This window comes from Leptosomus discolor, chromosome 2, assembly GCF_034619465.1.
Source record: "Leptosomus discolor isolate bLepDis1 chromosome 2, bLepDis1.hap2, whole genome shotgun sequence".
In the NCBI taxonomy this organism is placed as follows: domain Eukaryota; kingdom Metazoa; phylum Chordata; class Aves; order Leptosomiformes; family Leptosomidae; genus Leptosomus; species Leptosomus discolor.
In genome coordinates this window covers 116,785,789-116,804,513 of record NC_141392.1, presented here as the reverse complement: position 1 = coordinate 116,804,513, position 18,725 = coordinate 116,785,789, and the positions used below count along the sequence as shown (strand labels likewise).

The following is an 18,725-nucleotide window of genomic DNA, read 5'->3' as shown; positions in this document are numbered from 1 at the left end:
AATACCTTGGTTTTAATTAATACAGGTTAATTTTTTGCTACCCTGCTACATCTAACAGCACTGTCTGTCAAAACTGCTGGGGAACATGGATGTCGTGGCCCAGCAGGATAAATTTTATTCATGTATGGAGTTTTAGGTCCTGAAGTTTGTGGCTTTAGAAAATGGAGTCATCTTCAGGATTAGACACTGGTTGAATGGGGTGGTAAAGACTGCAGCTTTCAACTTCTGTGAGTACTCTTCAGTTAAGTGCCTCGCCCAAGGTCTCATAGGAAGACTGCGGAGGAAGGCCACAGCATCCAGGCTTTCCATACCCTCGGCGACCCTTCTAAACTGCGGATTGTACATTTGGTTAGTATTTTTCATTGAGGGTGCTTATTCACAGAAAAAAAAAACCAAAGCACAATGGTGTTAATGGAGTTTATCTGAAATGTTTGGAGTGTAAGCAGAGCCCAGTCACCTGTTAACACCTCCTTCAAAAATAGGAATAGCTAAGAAAAATATTTTTTAATGGAGTGATAGCAAGTTAAACTATCTAAAACACTAAGTACTTTTAAAGTTTCTACTCAGAACAAAGTAAGAGAGAAAGACTTTTCTTGAACTATTTTAGTGTGAGCCAAAAACTTTAGTGCCATTATTAAATTGTGAGGTGTGTGGTGGTGGAAGTTTTTTGGTTTTCCTTCTTTTAGAAAAATACTTTCGAAAAATAACCAAGTAATTGTATTTCTCAGCTCAAATCCCAAACTGATGGCCCTTAAACATTTTCCTGTTTTGCAATCAGGTCGGGTTTTTCAGTATGGAGAAGCAGACTGATGTAGAAGCCGTTCAAGCTTATGCTTATCCAATGCCTGTTGCATTCTTCCTGAATATTTAATGCTTTATGCAAACACTGGCCAGAATTTTGCAGGACAAACAGGGTCCCCAAAAGGGTCTGAGCTGGAGAGCTGGTTTAACGTAGACCAGCTGCTGTACATGTTCAGGATGCCAAGAGCGTTAACAGGGTTTTCCTCAGTCCCAGACGTTCTGCACGAAGGCAAGGGCTGCCTTGGAGGCCGTGACTTAAGATGCCTTCCCTCCTGAAGTAAGCAAAGGAATTGGCTTTTCAGCCCTGCAGCCTCCCTGGGGACAGCCCAAAGGTGGCAGTGGGACAGGACACTGGGGATCACAAGGATTAGCCACGCGAGCAGCAGCAGACTGCAGACGTCTGGGTACTTAGCTGACTAGTATTAAGCCGAAGAAATCATTTTAGTTTCTTGGGAAAATGTTTCTATCTTTAGCAGGAGCTGGGAACTTTCATGATTTTAACCATGTCTATAAATACCGAAAACAGTGAGGCTTTTTTCCTTCGAGACATCTCTATTTTTAAGGAGGCAGTTGGCAGTCACAGGCATCTCAGCCCCACGACTGTCGTCGCCAGCAGCACCACCAGCACACATGGCACTCCTGCACCCCAACTCACCCTGCCGTACCCAGAAGGAGTCCCTGGGCCTGCAGAGCCTCTCGCCCTGCCTCCTGGCTGCCTGCAGAGCAAACGGCCGGTAGCAGCACTCGAACAGCCGCAGCAGGACCGATAGCCGGGTTTCGTCTGAGGGTTTGATCTGTGCATGGCATCTGCCTGTCGTTTCCTGAAATGGAGTACTCTCTAACCAGACTCCTTTAAGAACTGGTAAAAAGGCAAAAGAGCGGATTTGCTTGTAAAATCAGTCTTTTAAAATGTCACTGGCGGGCAGAGCTCCCTCTCTCTTTCAGCGGCAGCTAAGTAAGTAGAATTCATGCTCGTATTGACTGAGGCTGTTAAAAACCGCCCCTAGCATCTAGCAGCGTGTTTACCAACAGCAACCACCCAGCTGTATCACAGGTGCTGTATTTAACTCTCTCGAGGGAAGGAAATAATTGAGTCTTTTCCCAAAATCATCACGCAGCAACGACCAGCACAGTAGGTAATTAATAACTACGGTGATGCGTTTCTGTTTATTGTAAAAAGCAAGTCCCCTCCCGCACCAGCGGTGCTGGCAGGGAGGCCCTCAGGAGCCACCGGGTACCCCCAAAAATGGGCCTCGCCTTCCTCTTTGTCTCCTAACCCCAGGCCTTCGGGCGGGGATCGCCTCCCGCCGCCGCTGCCACCCCTCCCCGGAGGCAAAAAATCAACAGGAGAAAAGAAAACCCCAACCCCAGAAGCCCTGTTTGGGCCGGTTGGTGCGGCGGGAGGGCAGGGGCCGCCCCTTCCCCCGGTGCCCGCCCGGCGCGGCCGCGCTTGGCGGACGGCGGGTGTACAGAAGGCGCGCGGCGGCCCGCCGGCGGCGCATGCGCGGTGCGCGGCGGAAGGGGCCGGGGGCCACCGCCTCCCGCTCCCTCGCTGCCTCCCTCGCGGGCTGGGGCGCGCATGCGCTGTGGCGGCGGCAGGGGCGAGCGGCGGCGGCGGCGGCGGCGGCGGCGGCGGGGGAGGTTTGCCGCGCTCTCGCTGTCCCTCTCCGTCCGTGCGCGCCGGGCTCGCCCTCCCGCCATGTTGTTGTGAGCCCCTCGCAGCTGAAGGGGGGGAGGGGAGGCAGGAAGGAGAGGCACCGAGAGGGAGGAGGAGGAGGAGGAGGAGGAGGGGGGCGGCGGGCCGGCGGGCGGGCAGGGGTGTCCTAGGGCCCGCTCCGGCTCCATCGCAGCGAGCAGCGCCCCCAGCCAGCCCGTGAGTACCCTCGGGAGCCGGGGCCGCGCTGGCTAGGCCGCGGGCGGGCGGAGCGGGCGGGCGGAGCGGGCGGGCGGGCCCCACTTCTTCCAGCCCCCTTTTGTCTCTGGCCTCGGCTGCGCGCCGAGGGAGGGGAGGGGAGGGGAGAGGAGAGGGAGGGGAGAAGGAGGGCGGGAGGGGGCCATGTTGTGGCAGGTCACCGGGCGGCGCGGGGCCTGCTCGGCGGCCGCCCGCGCCTCGCCGCCTTTGTGTCCTCCCGGCTCGCCGGGGAGCGGCGCCGAGGTGGGGAGGGAGCGCCGTGAGGGGAGGCGGCGGCGCCGCCGGTGCGAGGGGGGCGGGCGGCGGCGGCGGTGCTGCTGAGCGGGGGGCGGCATTGTGCTCTCCGCGAGTCGAGGGGAACGGGGACCTGGGGAGCAGTTTCCATCCCAGCGGGGTTTGGGGGGCGAAGTTGTTGCCTGAGAGAAGTCCGGGTCGCGGACAACACGGGCCCCTCGGAGGCGGTCGGGGGTTCAGGTGGGGAGAGGTACCGGGGCGCGTACACGCGTGAGGGTGGCGGCAGTTCGGGGCAGGCCCGGGGGGCGGACACACGGCGCCGGGTGTCACAATAGGCTTCGGTGCGAGGTGCTGGGAGGCGCTGAGGGAGTCCGGGGACATGGGAGCGTCGTTTCGGCAACCCCATGGACGATTGCGTGCGTGCGGAATTTGGATAAAATGGGCTTTGTTTGAATGTACCGAAAGAGTGAAAACGTGTATTTAATTTGTTTTTTTTTTTTAGTGCTCTTAAGGATAATGACTGTTCTCTGAGGGTGGAGCGAGAAGGCCAAATGCTTTTGGTAGTTGATTTTGCACAATGAAGTGTTAGGTTTTAGTTTTTCTTCAAACGTGTCTGCGGAGACTACAATAACAAAAAGTTGAGAAAAATGCCAGCTGCCCTCAGTGGATCGTGCTTACAACTAGCAGTTTCGGTTTTAATCTCCTTGGCAGTCATTGTGCAAAGATATTTTTTTTTTTGGCATTGTTCTCTTTCGTGTATTTCATAACCTCAGACTCTTAATTCCTTGAGAGAAAATTATTATACTCGTGAGACTTTATATTCTTCTGGCTTACTGTTTGAAGCAAGATGGCTTAACACTGAAGTGTGTAGCATGTTTTTATGTGATGTGATAAAGAGGTTATATCAGCTGATTTTTCTGGGTAATGTAGGCGTGTATCAGCTATATAGGTCATTGCAAATGAGAATCGGTAAAACTTCTTGTATCTCCTAATTCTTTGTCACTTATGTGCTACACGTTAACAAAATACTTTCAGATTTATTTTAGTTTCTCATTTATTGAAGTCTTTGTTGTATCTCGGCTGAGAGATCGGGCCTTTTTAGTTACCGTGAGTTGACTGTGTAGCTCTTCAGGTATGTGGGATATGAATGCATTTGAAATATAATTATTACCCTATGTTACCGTTTTACATCTAATATGCAGTATTTTGTTATATTTAGTCATGTCTAGGTTTAAAACCAGCTGTTAACAGCTGCAGTTTTGTTGAGAGGCTGAGAGAATTATTGTCTACCTTTCTGAGGTCTACAACTCAGTTTGTGTTGATGCGATTACAAATACGTTAGGTAAGTGGGAGAAGGAAACATGAATGAAAAGGGAGATTGATAATTTAGTGGTGCTGTAGTTTGGGTTATATGTGTGGAAATGACACTAAATCACCTGACAGTTTTCTGAAGTGTTCAGAGAGTTGAAAATTTGGCATTTGTCCTAGCAGAATGGTTAGTAGGCAAATGCATGTGAGAAACTGCTTGATAATATAGATTCTGGAGTTTATTGCATGTAGGAAAGTCCATGTTGTTTGAATGGTATTTTTTCTGCATTAATAGGGCATAGTACTTTTTTCTGTTGTATCACTCTATAGTACTTTTCTTCTACGATAGGGATGTTGGCACAGCGCTGGGGTTGTTATAATCCTATCTGGTGTCATGATTGAGCTAATAGAGCAAGCAGCAGTTGGCTGGAAGAGTTGGACTCGCCTGTCTTTTGATGAGAAGTTACCTATTATGATGACAGTACATATTAAATCTTGCGTAGGATTGTAGTGCACACTGAAAGCTTTATGTGCATGTTTTCCCGAAGATTTGCTCTCTCAGGTGTGTCTTTGCAGTGTTCTCATTGGGCCAGAAACTGCAGATGTTTGGGTCAAGTATGTTAACAGGACATCAGCTTGTTGAACGGTGTGAACTAGAGCTGATTTTCAACAGTGCTTTCTAGTTCACTTTTAGGTATTTCCGCTCCTTGATTTAATGATGTGAGTGTGCATTGAATAATCAGCATACGTAGAATCTTCTAAAAGCATTCTCCTTGATAACTTCTTTTTTTTTTTTTTCCCCTTTGTACAGTGGTTTCTAAAACCCCAAAATGATTAGACCAAGTTTTTATGCACAGAGGCAAGTAATCCAGTAGATGGTTTGAATTCTTGCTTGTATGTCTTCATGCTTTTTTTTTGAATGTGGAATTATATAAAAATTCACTGTCCATTGCAGTAAAAAGAAACCTAAGTTCTCTTGAATGTTGAGTTCTTTCTGTGTTGGGAATCTTTTGTGAAACAAGCATTAATACGTTGTATTTTCTTTTAAAAAAGTTTCTGATAGAAACTCTACAGGGGAAACGACATAGAACTGTAGAGTAGGCGTGCTTTGTAAATACTTCTCATTGTGTGTATTATACGTACATGTATGTGAGAGTTATCAATCTCCTTTCTCTCCAATAGGTTTAGTTGAAAATGCTTACCTCCTTTGGGATGACTTTTCCCCACCCATAACATAGCTGTTGTCTTGACTATTCCACACAATGCAGCCATTCCAGCGTTGTCACAAAGCCAGTGGCCAGGCTTTTGTCTCAGAAATGGGACAAGAAATCTTTCGTTTAAAAGCTCATTTTCTGCTCCTATAACAACAAATAACGGTTATGTGGTGATTCTAATAACGAAGTTGAAGGCACTTCGCAGTCATACAGTGGAAAAGAGTTTTAGATGACAACAGAACATTAAACTTACTCAGTTCTAGCTGCTTGGGTGTAATTTCAAACGAGTTGTATTTTATAGCAACGGCTTGCATACCAAAACTTTATAGCAAGATTTAGTTTGAATCTCACTCAGAATACCTGCTGTGGCTTTTAGAATAGTAGGCAAGAGCTTTTCAAGCTGGTATGTGAAATGTTTAGCTTACAAATAAAGACCAGATGTCATCTCTAGCAATATCTTTAAAGATTATGTTTCATTATTGGTTAAAAGATTTATTTTTTTTTTTCTAAACATGGCTCTTTAAGAACAGTTGTAGACATGTAGAAGAAATATGTCTGAGGAGGTTGTGACGACCATCTTAGGAGCCTGGAAAGAAATTGAAAACTCTGAAATGTAGCAAAAGTGTCTCTGTGATAATCCACATTTCACTTTTTTGCTAGCTGTTCTATGTGCATCTATTTCCACTAAACTTTAGAGCGGTGATATGGTCCTCTGTCCTCTACTGGCAATTCTAAATATCACTTCTGCAGCCTTTCTAACAGGCGGATTTTTACAATATATATGTGCGTACATTGGGATAAGTAATCTGATGTACATTTTGTAATTTTGATTATTTTCAATTTTAGTTTTTCCTACAATTCTAAGATAGGTTACCTCTTGCTTCATCAGTGTTATTGAGATATTGGCAAAATTCTTGGTTACAGGTCATGGGCCTGGTTGTCTTTCCATGATAAAGCTCTCGGCATGTAAATCCTGGTGGAAGTAAGAGCTGTGTCAGACCTGTGTGCATGGCATTGCTCTTGGATTTCATCCGTGTTATTTCGAGGAAGAATTTTGAGTAATGTATTGAATTAGTTGTGTACATTGTTTGCTTTGTGTGGCTGGTCTGAAGTTTTATATAGAATTTGTGCACAAATCCCTTCAAAGGGGAACTGAATTTTTAATTGATGCATTTAGTTCTGTAAGTCTTTACATGTGCGTATTGATTACATACAAAGCTAGACTGCTGGAGATGACTGTGTAGTTGAGCTAAAAATAACAAGTCTGTTTTGACTCCTATTTTTCAAGTACCTTGCTGTTTATTGCCATTATGGTATATATTAAGCTTCAGTTCTGGACAAGCTACAGTGATGAGCTAGTTACTTAGTCTGAAGAAGTTGCAGAACTGATATTAGCAGGGTGTTTTGACAACAAGCAAGTATGTATTGTAACAGTACTAATAAGACAAAGTAGCTTTAGATCTTATGTGTTACTCGTAAAACCAAGATTGTTCAAGATTATATTAAAAAAACCCCAAACCCTCCTACCACGTATCTATATTATATGCCTCCCTAAAAATTGGACCTTCAGTAGTCGATAAGGTGAGATGAAAAAGGTAGAATCGTGTGGAGGAATTAAGAGGACTGTGGTTTCTTTTGTCTGCATCTTTATACCGAAGTGTTTTATTCTGATTAAATATGTTTCCATGTATGCCAGTTTTTATTGTTGGCTTAACACTCTTGTTTAGTGTGAAAAGTGAGACATTTCTTGGACTTTAAAAGAGTTTATTTTTCCCCCATCAAAAAGTACTTAGTTAAGATTGTAGAGGGTATTTTGGGTTTTATATATGTCCATTTACATACTAAAAGGTTGATAGTATGTCAGTTATGTTAGATGAAGAATGTGTGGAGATCATTAAGAGTATGTGTTCAGAGGCAGGTATTTTTTCCTGCAGAGGATTTTGTCAATAGCAGAGGGAGATTTTTGCTGTTGTTTATAGTAGTTTCAAGCCAAGACTTAAATGCTTCCTAAAATGAGTTGTCAAACTTCGTTTTAATCTGAGCCTGAAATCTCTAGTTTGTGAAAACCCCAAAACGTACTGCCATGTGGGTTAGAGAAGTTTAATGTCGATTACTGCGTTGGACTCTTGCGTAGCTTCACACATTTGAAAGAAAAACTGAGGCTGGTGTGTTAGGCGTGAGATGTGGTTCAGATAGAGAAGTTCATTTTCTGTGCTACTTCATTACATAATCTACAAACGTATGAAATCAAACATAGCTGTATGACAGAAGTAGTGTTTTTACGCATCACACTGAGTAATGATGTAAAAGAAACTACTGCCATTATGGTTGAAAATCATATTTTGATTGTTTTTAGCAAGGAAATACATGGGCAAGCGTGTGTAATATGGGGAGCTCTACCATATTAATGTATTGTAAAAAAATCTTTGGTACATTATTTGTTTCTCTTACAGGCCTAGTTTGGTAATGGTGTTTAAAGTTTAAATCAATAAACATTTTGACAATGAATATTGTTCTTGCATAGCTTGGACTTATTTTTTTTTTTTTTTAATCCTAATTGTAAGAGCTGCATATTTAAAGAGATGTGGGAAAGCCTTTTACGTTATCAAGACTTTTTCTTTTTAGGTTTCTATGTGGGATGAGCATTCCATGTGTCCTCCTAGGCATAAACGAAGTGGCCTGGCAGGAGACCAGAGGAATGATGCATGTGAACATTGGTCAGGAAGCCAGTGTGGTTGGAGTAGGGGTTGCCCCAGCTGGAACAGTAGTTGGAGCAACATCAGAGCCCAATTCAGGTGGAAACACTCCTCACACCATCTCTGCAGCTGCAGTGTCTGGTGCTTCCAATGTCCAGGTACCTCGCAGTGGACATCCTCAGGATGGCGTCACGGCTGGGTATTTCTTGTAGAGGCGGGCTGGGGGGCAGCTGAGTGGTTACTCCAGCAAGCACCGCTGGCCCACAGGAGATAGCATTCGAATAGCTTGGCGGGTAGGTTATTTGTTTTTCATTGAAACAATTCCTGTGTTTTGTGTTGAATCTACATTTTTAGGAAAGGTATGTGTGAGTTAAGCTAATTTCTCAAAGCCTGTAGTAACCCAAACTCTAAAACTTCCAGTTAATTTTGTTAAAGCAGTTATAAATGGAACTGCGTACAATAATTTTGAAATGTTCAGTTCGAACCATTTGTTTAACTTGCAGAAGCATTTCATATTTCTGTGAAGACCTTTTTAAAATCAGAATACCATCAAATCATTAGGTTTGAATTTACACAAAGCAATTGGTTTACTTTGAAAGGGACTAGCTCATGTAGGCTTTATGAGAAATGATAAGGATTTAGTACGCAGTCTTACTTGTTACGCTTGCAGGTAAAATAGCAGTAGAATTAAGTGTAGATCAAAACTTAACTGTCTCCTTTTGCAGATAGTAACCTAGAAGAAAAAAATTCAGTTTTAAGCTTTTACCCCCAAATGTTTAATTGATGCAGCTTCCTAATTTTTCTTTAAAAACTTCATTCTGGATTTCAGGTAGGGATGGGTTTTTTCCCCAAGGACTCTTGTAATGTGCCACACTTAAGTCCATGAGGAACTTTTTGCAGTCTCCCAAGCCCAAGGACTTACAGAATGTGTTCAGAAAGTGTAGTAAATATAGGAGCAAATGTGGATAAACAGAATTTTCTGACCTTAAAAGCAGGAATATCTATTGTGTCTGGGTTTTTTCTTCATCCATTTTTTCTCATTCTTTAATATCTTTTGACATTTTTTTCTGGTTTTACTCTTTTACTTTTGTCTTCCTCTTACATTGATCTACATAGCAAAATAAAAGGTCTTTTCCCCTGACATCCTGCTTCATGCTCTGTCACATTCTGTATTACACTGGTACAGAAACTGTAAAGCAGTTCTGTAAATATAAAATTCTACGATATTCTACTTGTCCACTTGGGCACACTTCCCAAGTATGAAAACGTTGTGTTTTTCCTTGCAAGTGTTCAGTCTGTTACACAGGCAACGGTGCCGGTTTTCACTAGCATTTCCCAAGGCTGATACGCTGTGTAGAGAAAATTATTCACAGATAAGTAAATGCTGAGTAACAGTTGCCTCTCTCTTCTGCCACCTGCTTTCCATCCCCGGTGGGAATCAGAGCCACGTCTTAATCAGCAGCGTTGTTTAATTCAGCTAGGTCCATCAAAATATTTCTGCATTCTTCCAGCAGGTACATGCCATGAACGTCATGGGTGTTTTCTGGTAACCTGAATGGACGATATAGGGGAACTATTCTTATTTTTTTAAAGTGCTTCAGTGGTTTTACACATTATGAAGATTTAGTGAATGGGAAAGTACCCTTACTTTGCTGTGCATTGTTACCCGTGTGAAAATAGTGTTTTCCAACTTACTGTAATCAGTACTGCCTTTATGTTCTGCCATTTTTCACTGCTCCCATTCTTCCTAAGCAGTGTGAACTAGCAGAAATCAAGTACAGATCAGGAGACTTCTCCATTTCAGTTCTTTGAGTGTTCTCTGTGTACCAGTGTTTCAGGGGATTTTGGTAAGACAGAAGTTACTGTTGTTCTGGTTTTTTAAAGCACAGACAACTCGAGTAAGAAGTACTAAAGAAATGGATTGTCTAAAATCTAATTTTATGCAAACTGTGGCAGGAGTGTAGTTGTGATTGTGTTCTGTGAGTATTGGGTAGAGAGAATTAATATATGGAAGATAGGGAGGTTTTTTATGCATCTAGAGAAAATCAGAAAGAAAATTGATAGAAGCAAGTATCGTAGATAAATATCACGGAATGATTGAGATTGGAAGGGTCCTCTGGAGGTCATCTGGTCCAAACCCCCTCCTCCAGCAGGACCACCTAGAGCCAGTTACCCAGAGTATTATATAGATGTATGTAAGAAGTAGAAATTAAGATACTGAAGTAGTTGGTTCAACTTACATTATCGAAGCATACCTTAAAACTGTGGTTTTTACATAAATTTTAGCATGTCATAGTGCAGTCAAAGAATGTAAGACAATGCCAAAATAATAAAAGCATTTTAGATAAATATAGCAAGACTGAACCATTTTTTTTTGGTGAAGATAATGGAGCTCTAGCCCCACTGATATAGTAGGAACTTAAAATGTGTAGAAAGTGAAATACAAAAATAGAAATTGTAAATTTAGCAGGGATTTTCCAAGCAAAAATAATGACAAAAAGCAACAAATTTTCATATATTGAAAATAAGGGTTGCTTAAATTATCTTGGGAAACCCTGCTAGTCTTCTGGCAAGGAACTTGCAGAAGCCTAAGGACTCGGCAGGTAGATTAAGTAAATACAGAAAGTGGAAAAACCTTGTATTCACTTCTGTACCAGAAGATACCTGATACTCTTGACTGACTGTGAGCAGCACATAGAAGTGGGTTGAAAGAGGAGTTCTTGTGAGCAATTTGGTTTTAAGAGGAACAGATCAGCTTGGCTGAAGTCACTGATAGATCTTGAAGAATCTTCGAATTAGTTGAAGTGCTAAAGCAGCTAAGTTAACAGCCGGAATAAGAAGTTAATAAATATACTTGATGAACTCCAAGAAACGAATTCCTGGGAAGACTAGGGAAACATTATCTTGGTTTTCTGAAAGCCATCTAAAATGTCTTTAAAGAACTGATCATCTTATTAAGCATAAGGCAAGCTGATGTCTTTAGTAAAGATAATTATTTGTCTAGTAGGATATTTAACTTTTACTCTGGTTAAAAGACTGAAGAATTGCTTGTGGGTGTCCCTCATAAAGGATTTCTGAGAAATACACTATGAGAATTATCAATGAAGTGTCAGTAGTTGGAAGGCAGTTCATGCCATTAGTAACATGCTTTAACTTTTGGCCAGCCCTGAAGTGGTCAGGAAGTTGGACTAGAAGGTCCCTTCCAGCTGAAATATATAAATACACCGTAGCATTAGAGGCCATTGATAGCATGGGGAAAGATCAAGTGGGTTATTTTTTGGTAAGAGTACGGTTGACACGGTGTCTAAATTAGCCACTGTGACTCAAAACTAGTATCATTGGCTCATAGAACGTTTCAGAATGACAGGCACAGAAATGTGTGATATTGTCAACGTACACACTCTTGTGTTCTATGGTTGCTTCAGCTGTAGCAACAGAAAATTAAAGTGATTGACAACAGTTACTCATACGGCAAAAACTTTGGAAAGTTGAACTACTTTGCTGGCAGAGGCGGAGGGTATACAGAATAGTTGGCAGCCCAAGGGAGGGCAGAAGCTAGAGGAGCGCTCATTTGCCTGGGGGATGATAGCCAAAAGTCTTGGGACGCTCTGCTGAAAGGTAATGCGTGTGCAACAAGATGGCAAAGGCACAAGTGTTTGTTTCACTCGGGAAACTGCCATTGTTGCCTTTCCAATTGGAACAGCAGTGAGCAGCTAGTCACTGACAGGATTAAGTATCAGCTTCTTGATCTAGAAATAACCATCCCTGAGTCTCGTTCATCTTCGTTAAAAATATTGAAGAGAGTTGTAAAGGATAATGAACGTAAGTATAAAAATTATCTCACTTGGGTTTTTGACTTTTTTTTTTTTTCCTTTCCCTCAAGACCAAAAAGGTAATTCAGGCTCTTTGACAGCACAGCATCTGAGGAAGACCACTGTCCACTGTGGCATCACCCTTTTGTTAACATCCCCATGGGGCTGCAGATAGGTTAGTGATCCGGAATCATAGAATGGTTTGGGTTGGAAGGGACCTCAAAGATCATCTAGTTCCAACCCCCCTGCCATGGCAGGGACCTGTTTGTCATTAATTCACATCACTTCTGTAATGAAGAATTGTCTAGGATACAAAGGCTTAGTGACCAGCAGTCAGTCTGTAATATTTGGAGTTAGGGAGATGAGGGTTTTGGGAAGTTCAGGATATATTTTCTTTGATGTCAGAGTACTTGCAGATGTTCTTCCCATGTGCTGAAGTGAAGAGCTACAGCAGCGTGATACTGCCTGAGGTGTTTGTCCTGGCTTTTTCCCTGTCTGCCTTATCTACTTCTCTCTCATGGCAAAGGTACTCAAGCACTTCAGCAGTATTTAAGCTAAATACATTGGGTTATAATTTTAACATGTTGTGTAGTTCTTCTGCTCTCTGCCTCCAGTAGAGGAGAAAAGGTAGGAACTGATTAGGTCTCCCGGAGCCTTTGGCAGATGCTGAAGAAGCAAGAGCTGATAAGCAAAAGAATGCCAGAGAAACAGCTCTGATGGTAGCAGCCTTTGCAAAGCATGGGAAGGATGGTGGTGCTAGAAACAAAAGAATATAAATTGTGTGTTTGCACGAAGCTTCAGTCGCTGCAGTTGCTGTAACTCATTTGTGTTAGAATTTACAAACTTCTGGAGAAGTTTTGTGAATAGCTGCTGTAACAAAGAAAAGTCCTTTTTGAGGGGGATGGAGAGAACAAAGGAAAAAGTCTTAGTGAGTTCAAGAGCTTTTTAGCGCTTCTGTGATGTGGAGGAGAAGCTCTGTATATCAGTTCTTGCAAGTATTCAGCGTGACTTCCATGGGGATCTGTTAGAATTAATATTGCCATGAGAAAATGTGTGGATGTTTATAAACTAATAAAATGTGCAAATGTTTAACGTTGTTGCCTCCAGGATAGAACGGGCAATTTCTAGCGAAAATTTTGCCTTGATTTTAAACAATAAGATTGTTTTGTTTGTTGTTCAAATAAGATATTCTAATATGTTTGTGCAATGGCAATTGGGAAATAATCCCATATGAGACCTCACAGCCATGGAGCCATCCCTTGAAACAGTGATCATAATCTCAGCATTCAAATGGAGAACAACATAATCTGCTTCCCGACCTTGCAGTGGGAGTTGCATTTGCTGAATCATTATTTCTTCTTTTTACAGATTCAACTTAAAACTGTCCCTAGAAATCCAAGTGAGCTTGCAGTCCATATTTTTTAATTTCCTAACTTTGTTGCCACTTCTACGAAGTTTAAAAATAGTGTATAATTGTGAAATGCAACTATTTTGAAGTGCTTTCAAAATAACTTTCATAAACAGATACTTTAAGACTTTTTCAAGTGCTGAGCAGCTATGCAGCACATAGATCCTTTCCTTTCATTGCTAGTCTGTCATAGTAAAAGCTCAAGTTTTAGCTATCAGGTGGCTCCTTCTCCCTGTAAAGTTAACGTCTCTCTGAAGATCATTTATTTCTGTTTTGCAATCAACAGGTTCTGCAACAACGGTTACAAGTATTGTCTTTCTCTGTTTAAAGCTTGCAGTGGTTTTAATTTTTTACTTTGCTATTTTCTTCAATTAATTACAGTAGCATTTAGCTTTGCTTAGCTAGAAACCCGGATTATGAGTGTCAAATGTATGATTTAAGCAGCCTCTCAAACTTGCAAATCAGTAAAACTTTTCAAGCCTCGCAAACTAGGAAAAGAAAACTTAGACTGAAAGGATTTTCCGTTGTGGTTAGGGGCAAGCTGAGGGGAGGGCATTTGGTTCCTATTTTAGGAGATGTTGTACACTTTGCTAAAACAACCTTGTTTAATAGGTTCTTAGTGAGATTTTTCCATGATACTAGTGCTGTATAATTTGGAGCAAATATCTTAAGATTTTCAGGTGAATTTTAAGGTTGTGGCTTTTTGTGTGTTTAAAATATCTAAATGTCTTGCAGCCTGTGTACTTGAGACATCACCTTATTACCTGCTTGTGACTCTCAGTTCTGGCAGCAGACATAGCTGGAAATAGGTAACTTGTCTCTTTCCCCTCTTTTTGATTTCAAGTAGCTGAAAAGGAATATTTTGTGACATACTGCAAGGTGTTTTCATGTAATTCAACTGAAAGAAAAGCATTGAGAAATTTTCTGTGATATACTTTAAATCAATTCCTTAGCTAGAGAGAACAAGGTTACAGCATCGTACTTTGCATATGCTTGAATTATATTTTTAGTAGTTTCAAGCAAATAGTGGATGGAATAGACATCTTCATGTTAGCTGTTGTCAGGACAGGGAGAGTAATTGCAAACTGACTTGTGCAAACAAGTTTGTTCTGTTTAACTTTGTTCTTCAGAGACTCTTTTCCGTAATCATCTCTTCCAATCACATTTGCCATTTTGATGCATCTGCGTAGTTTCTGCCCTTTTCACCAGCATTTTGAGCTGCAGCTGATAGTTTTAGCTCATGAGATACTTGACCAATTCCCACCCGCTGCATGTTGTCTCAAACACTAACAAGCTGTGAACTGCTACTCCCTCTTTGTGGATTGTAGTATTAGTATGTCTTTATTACGTATATTCACAAGCGTACTGGTGCTCTTTTCACCTTTTTTGTTCCTTCTGACATATTTCTTGAGTTAGTCTTTAATTTTTCACCCTTTCTGACATACTCCTTGAGATAGTCTTCACATTTTCGCCTGCTTTCATGTACCAGTATCTCCAAATACCTGGCACCCATGCGTTGTTGAGTGTCTTGATGTGAATGACTGCTTTGTTCTTAATTTACCAATTCAGTTTCTCACTGTATCAATCTTTATAATTTTTTTATGCTTAGACTGAGAGCTCTTTGAAGCAGAGTCCTTCATACTTTGGTGCTTATTCAGCAATTAGCATAGGGAGACTGGTTTGAGTCTACAGCAAAACAAATAGCGTGTGGTCAGCTGGGCATTATCTTTGATTTACCTATGGGCAAATTATCCTCTGTACTTGTGCAGCAATAGCTCTGTGCAGAATCAGCTCAGGTCTGTGAGGAATATTGACAGTAGCATAAATCTGAATCGCAGCACTGCTGCTGGAGGGAATGTGGGCTGGAAGCGGCCGACACATATTCGTGCACCTTGGAGCCTGACGTTGGGAACCAGAGACCTGAGCTGGCTCCTTACGGAGCCGGTTGAAGTTTCTTTGCATTTTATTCCCACGGGCTCTGGGTTCTAGGTTGGGATTACGAGTGAAGCCTCATTACAGACATGAGTTTTGTCAGAAAGCTAAAACTTGGTTCAGGCATTCTAGGAGTGTTTTGCTTAGACTTCCAGAATAAGGTGGCGGGAGCCAGTAAGCTTGGGGAAAAAATACCTGCATATAGTCATTTGGGCATTTTGTGTTTGCTGTATATTTCTTCGTATTTTCTTATTCACTTTCTTTGATTATTCAAGCTGTCAAGAAAATAAAAATATTTAAAATTGGGTCAGTGTTACTTATTTTGCTTTAAATTCTTCTCTGCAGGTTTAGAAGGTAGTTTGCTTTCTTCACGTGATTAAAATTGTGGCTTATGAAAATGTACAACGCTGCTTTATTGCATGGAGGAGTGACATTTAGTTTTCTGAACTGCCTTGGTCTGATACAGTTTACATTAAAGTCAGGGTGATGAGTGCCCTTGTGTATCTCTGTGAAGGTAACTAGTTATGTGAAAACTTTTTCTCTTTAATGAAGACGATGGAGGTTGGAATTCGCAGGCAGCAAAGCAAAGTGTTGGGCAGATCTGTGAAGGGAAGCGGGGGGGGCAGCACGTGGTTGGGTGAGTGATTTGAGGGAATAATTTCTTTTTTATGAGAATGAATAGCTTGGAATTTGGACATCTAATCAGTAATTTTGCTTGTTCCTTGTATTTTATTAGATGGTAATTCAAACCTGGGTGGTTTTTGTCCATAGTTACTGCTTCTGCATACCCTAAGTTCTGCTGTTTATGTACTGATAGCTGCTTTTACATATAAGTGCTCTTAAATTTTTGGCTTCTTCAGTGAAAAGGTTGAAAAATTTGGCTTTAAATCTGTTGTAACACAGATGTACTAATGCCAATCTTGGAACTAATTTTTGTTACAAAGGCTTTATTACTTCAATTTGAATTGTAAATAGCCTACTTTATTTGCAGTAGCTTAATTGTCATCAATATAGTGTCTTGGATGTTATTTTAGATTTTTTTTTAAACTTCCTTTGAAGGACTATGCTGGCCAACATTTAATAAGATATTAATGTCCAAGGCTAAGATGCTGCTTTTACTGAATTAGAAATGAGGCTCATTGAATTAGAAGTAGTCTCTTTAGGATTTTTTACAGTTGGCTGTTTTTTTTCTGCTTTTAGGCAATTGTAGAACTCTGTCGTTAGTTTAAATACACATGTTGTCCAAAGAGAACATCCTTAGAAAACAGCTGAAAAAATTGATAACGGCAATTTCTTTTAAGTGTCCATTCCCCTGCTGTAGATAGATAAAGCAGAAAACACATATGCATCTCTACAGTAATTCTTTCAAAATACGTTAAAAGAAATATGCTTTAGTGTTCTGTGGCTGTCCTTGAGGTTATGCAGAGTTTAAAGGCTTGAAGAATCAAGGTAGATTTTGAAGCAGACTGGCATATGTTTGAAACTTTTGTTTTTTTCACTGGCATTTTACCCTGGTGATACAAAGAAGTTGTGTGCTTTATCAGCAGCTTTCTTTAGAACAACGGGTTACTCATAGTGGGGTGAGAAGTCTAAAAATTCTGAATTTCTTTTTTGTGCTCCGTTCACTCCCTAAAGACTAGGTAGTTCCATTTCTTCATCTCTGGTTTTAGCACCCACTTTGAGAACATCAGACTGTGTTGGTACTCCTTAATTTACTCTTGCCTGCTGGAGGAAATAAAAAAAAACCCAACAGAGCATGTTCAAAGGGTACTGGACTGTGAGGGAGAAAAGTCATGATGCCAGAAACTTCTGGTGGAACTTCAGTTTTTGCATCTTGAGAACAATAACCTTGAAAAATGAATGTTAGAGTAAATATGGCATCTGCCTTATTCAGGAATAAAGAAAATGAAAGTATATGCTCTGAAGGAGGGGATTGCTCTATACCCAGAACTGCTGGGTGGGGGAGGAACTTCTCTGATATCGGTGCTACAATAACACAAAACAAAACTGTTTCCTGGAAATTCTGTCAGTGACTTGTCATTTCCTCAGCCCCACTTTTAATGGGGGGAGGTGTGGATGCATATATATGTATGTACAAAACCTTTTGTTTGGTATATTGTTTATAAATCAGTTAGGTTCCATGGGTTTCCTTAAAATTGCACTCTTTTTAAGGTGGTATTAAAAATACATAATGTTTTTAACAAATTTAAAATTTGTGATTTAGTTTTTGGATGGTAGGGGAGATGTTCTGTTTCAAAATCTCTGGTAGCAACTAGAAAAGTGGAAATAATTTAGATATCTAAAGAAAAAACATCAGCTAAAAGAAAGTCTTGATTGCAATGTAGAAAGTTAATTTATGGAAATTTTTACTTGTTTCTAAGCCTGTACATTCTAATTGTTCCAACTCTTGTTAACACATTTAAGAAAAGCTTGTTGACTCTGTTAGAATGAAAGTTTTATGTTCCATTGATCATTACTATATATATTGAGATAAATTGTCCCTGGTTCCTGCTTCTGTGTAGATAAATGTTGAGTTTATACAGTTTTCATCTTCAGAAAAGGCAAAGTTTTAAGCCTGTATTTTTATAGCATGTTGCCTAGAGAGCACTGAAGTTTTTTTGTTAAGTTTGTTAACTTACTAGATAAAGTTTTTGAATGAGAGCTAATGACGAAGTAAGGAGGGCTGGTGTCTCAAAACAGCAATGCAGCAAATTAAGGTCACGCTTCCTTATAGAAGTATCTGTATAGTGTCATTCCTCATTGACAGAGCCTTTCGGTGTAGAATGGAACAGTATTGGTAGTTTGTCTCATGAATTCCTCTAAGCTTCTGTTACATCACCAGTAGCACTTACTGCTCTTCCCGTTATAGGAAGGTGATGCAAACTGACTAGCTTAACAAGAAAAGTGTGGATTTTTAAAATTGGAAAAAATAGATTTTTCATGTACATATCTTAAGTAATCGGCACCAATTAAATAATAGGCATGTTCAGACAAGAACTGCAATTCAGATTAATTTCACAGCTTTATTTTCAAACTTCTGAATATATTTAGTGTCTTCCTCTTTTATTTATGGTACATTTATGCAGGAGCATGGGAGAGAGAGATGCAGAAGAATATGTGCATGTCTGGGAGTGCAGTAGGGGGAAGCCTAAGAGTCTCACCAAACTAGATGGGATTACACCCAAACTATTTCACATTGAAGATTAAACCTTTACATTTTCTTGTATGAAAGACAGTTCTTCAGTTTGGTTTACAAGCAGTAAAGCTCAGTCAGCCCCTTTTTTGAAGAAGCACCTTTTCTTGTAGCTCATTAATTAAACTAAAAAATGTATGGATAAATAGTATTTTAATAAATTGCTTTAATTTTTACAAAGTAATTTCCTGTTTACGAAAACTCTCATTGGACAA

At 40.9% G+C, this 18,725-nt stretch overlaps 1 protein-coding gene across 7 annotated transcripts in view; it reads left to right on the top strand.

The window, feature by feature from the left end:
• The first annotated feature begins 2,625 nt into the window (after nucleotides 1-2,625).
• The window catches only part of PUM2 (pumilio RNA binding family member 2), a 72,673-nt gene continuing 56,573 nt past the window's right edge, over nucleotides 2,626-18,725 (top strand). For 5 of the 7 annotated variants that reach the window (XM_086460336.1, XM_086460338.1, XM_086460337.1 and 2 more), the window contains exon 1: nucleotides 2,644-2,674. Coding sequence is in view for 1 of the 7 variants with exons in the window: in XM_086460334.1 (XP_086316460.1) it covers nucleotides 2,858-2,956 (99 nt within the window). In the remaining 6 variants the exon portion in view is untranslated. Of the gene's footprint in view, nucleotides 2,675-2,857; nucleotides 2,957-18,725 lie in introns of those variants that run through there. The other 2 variants (XM_086460340.1, XM_086460334.1) reach the window with 2 other exon arrangements.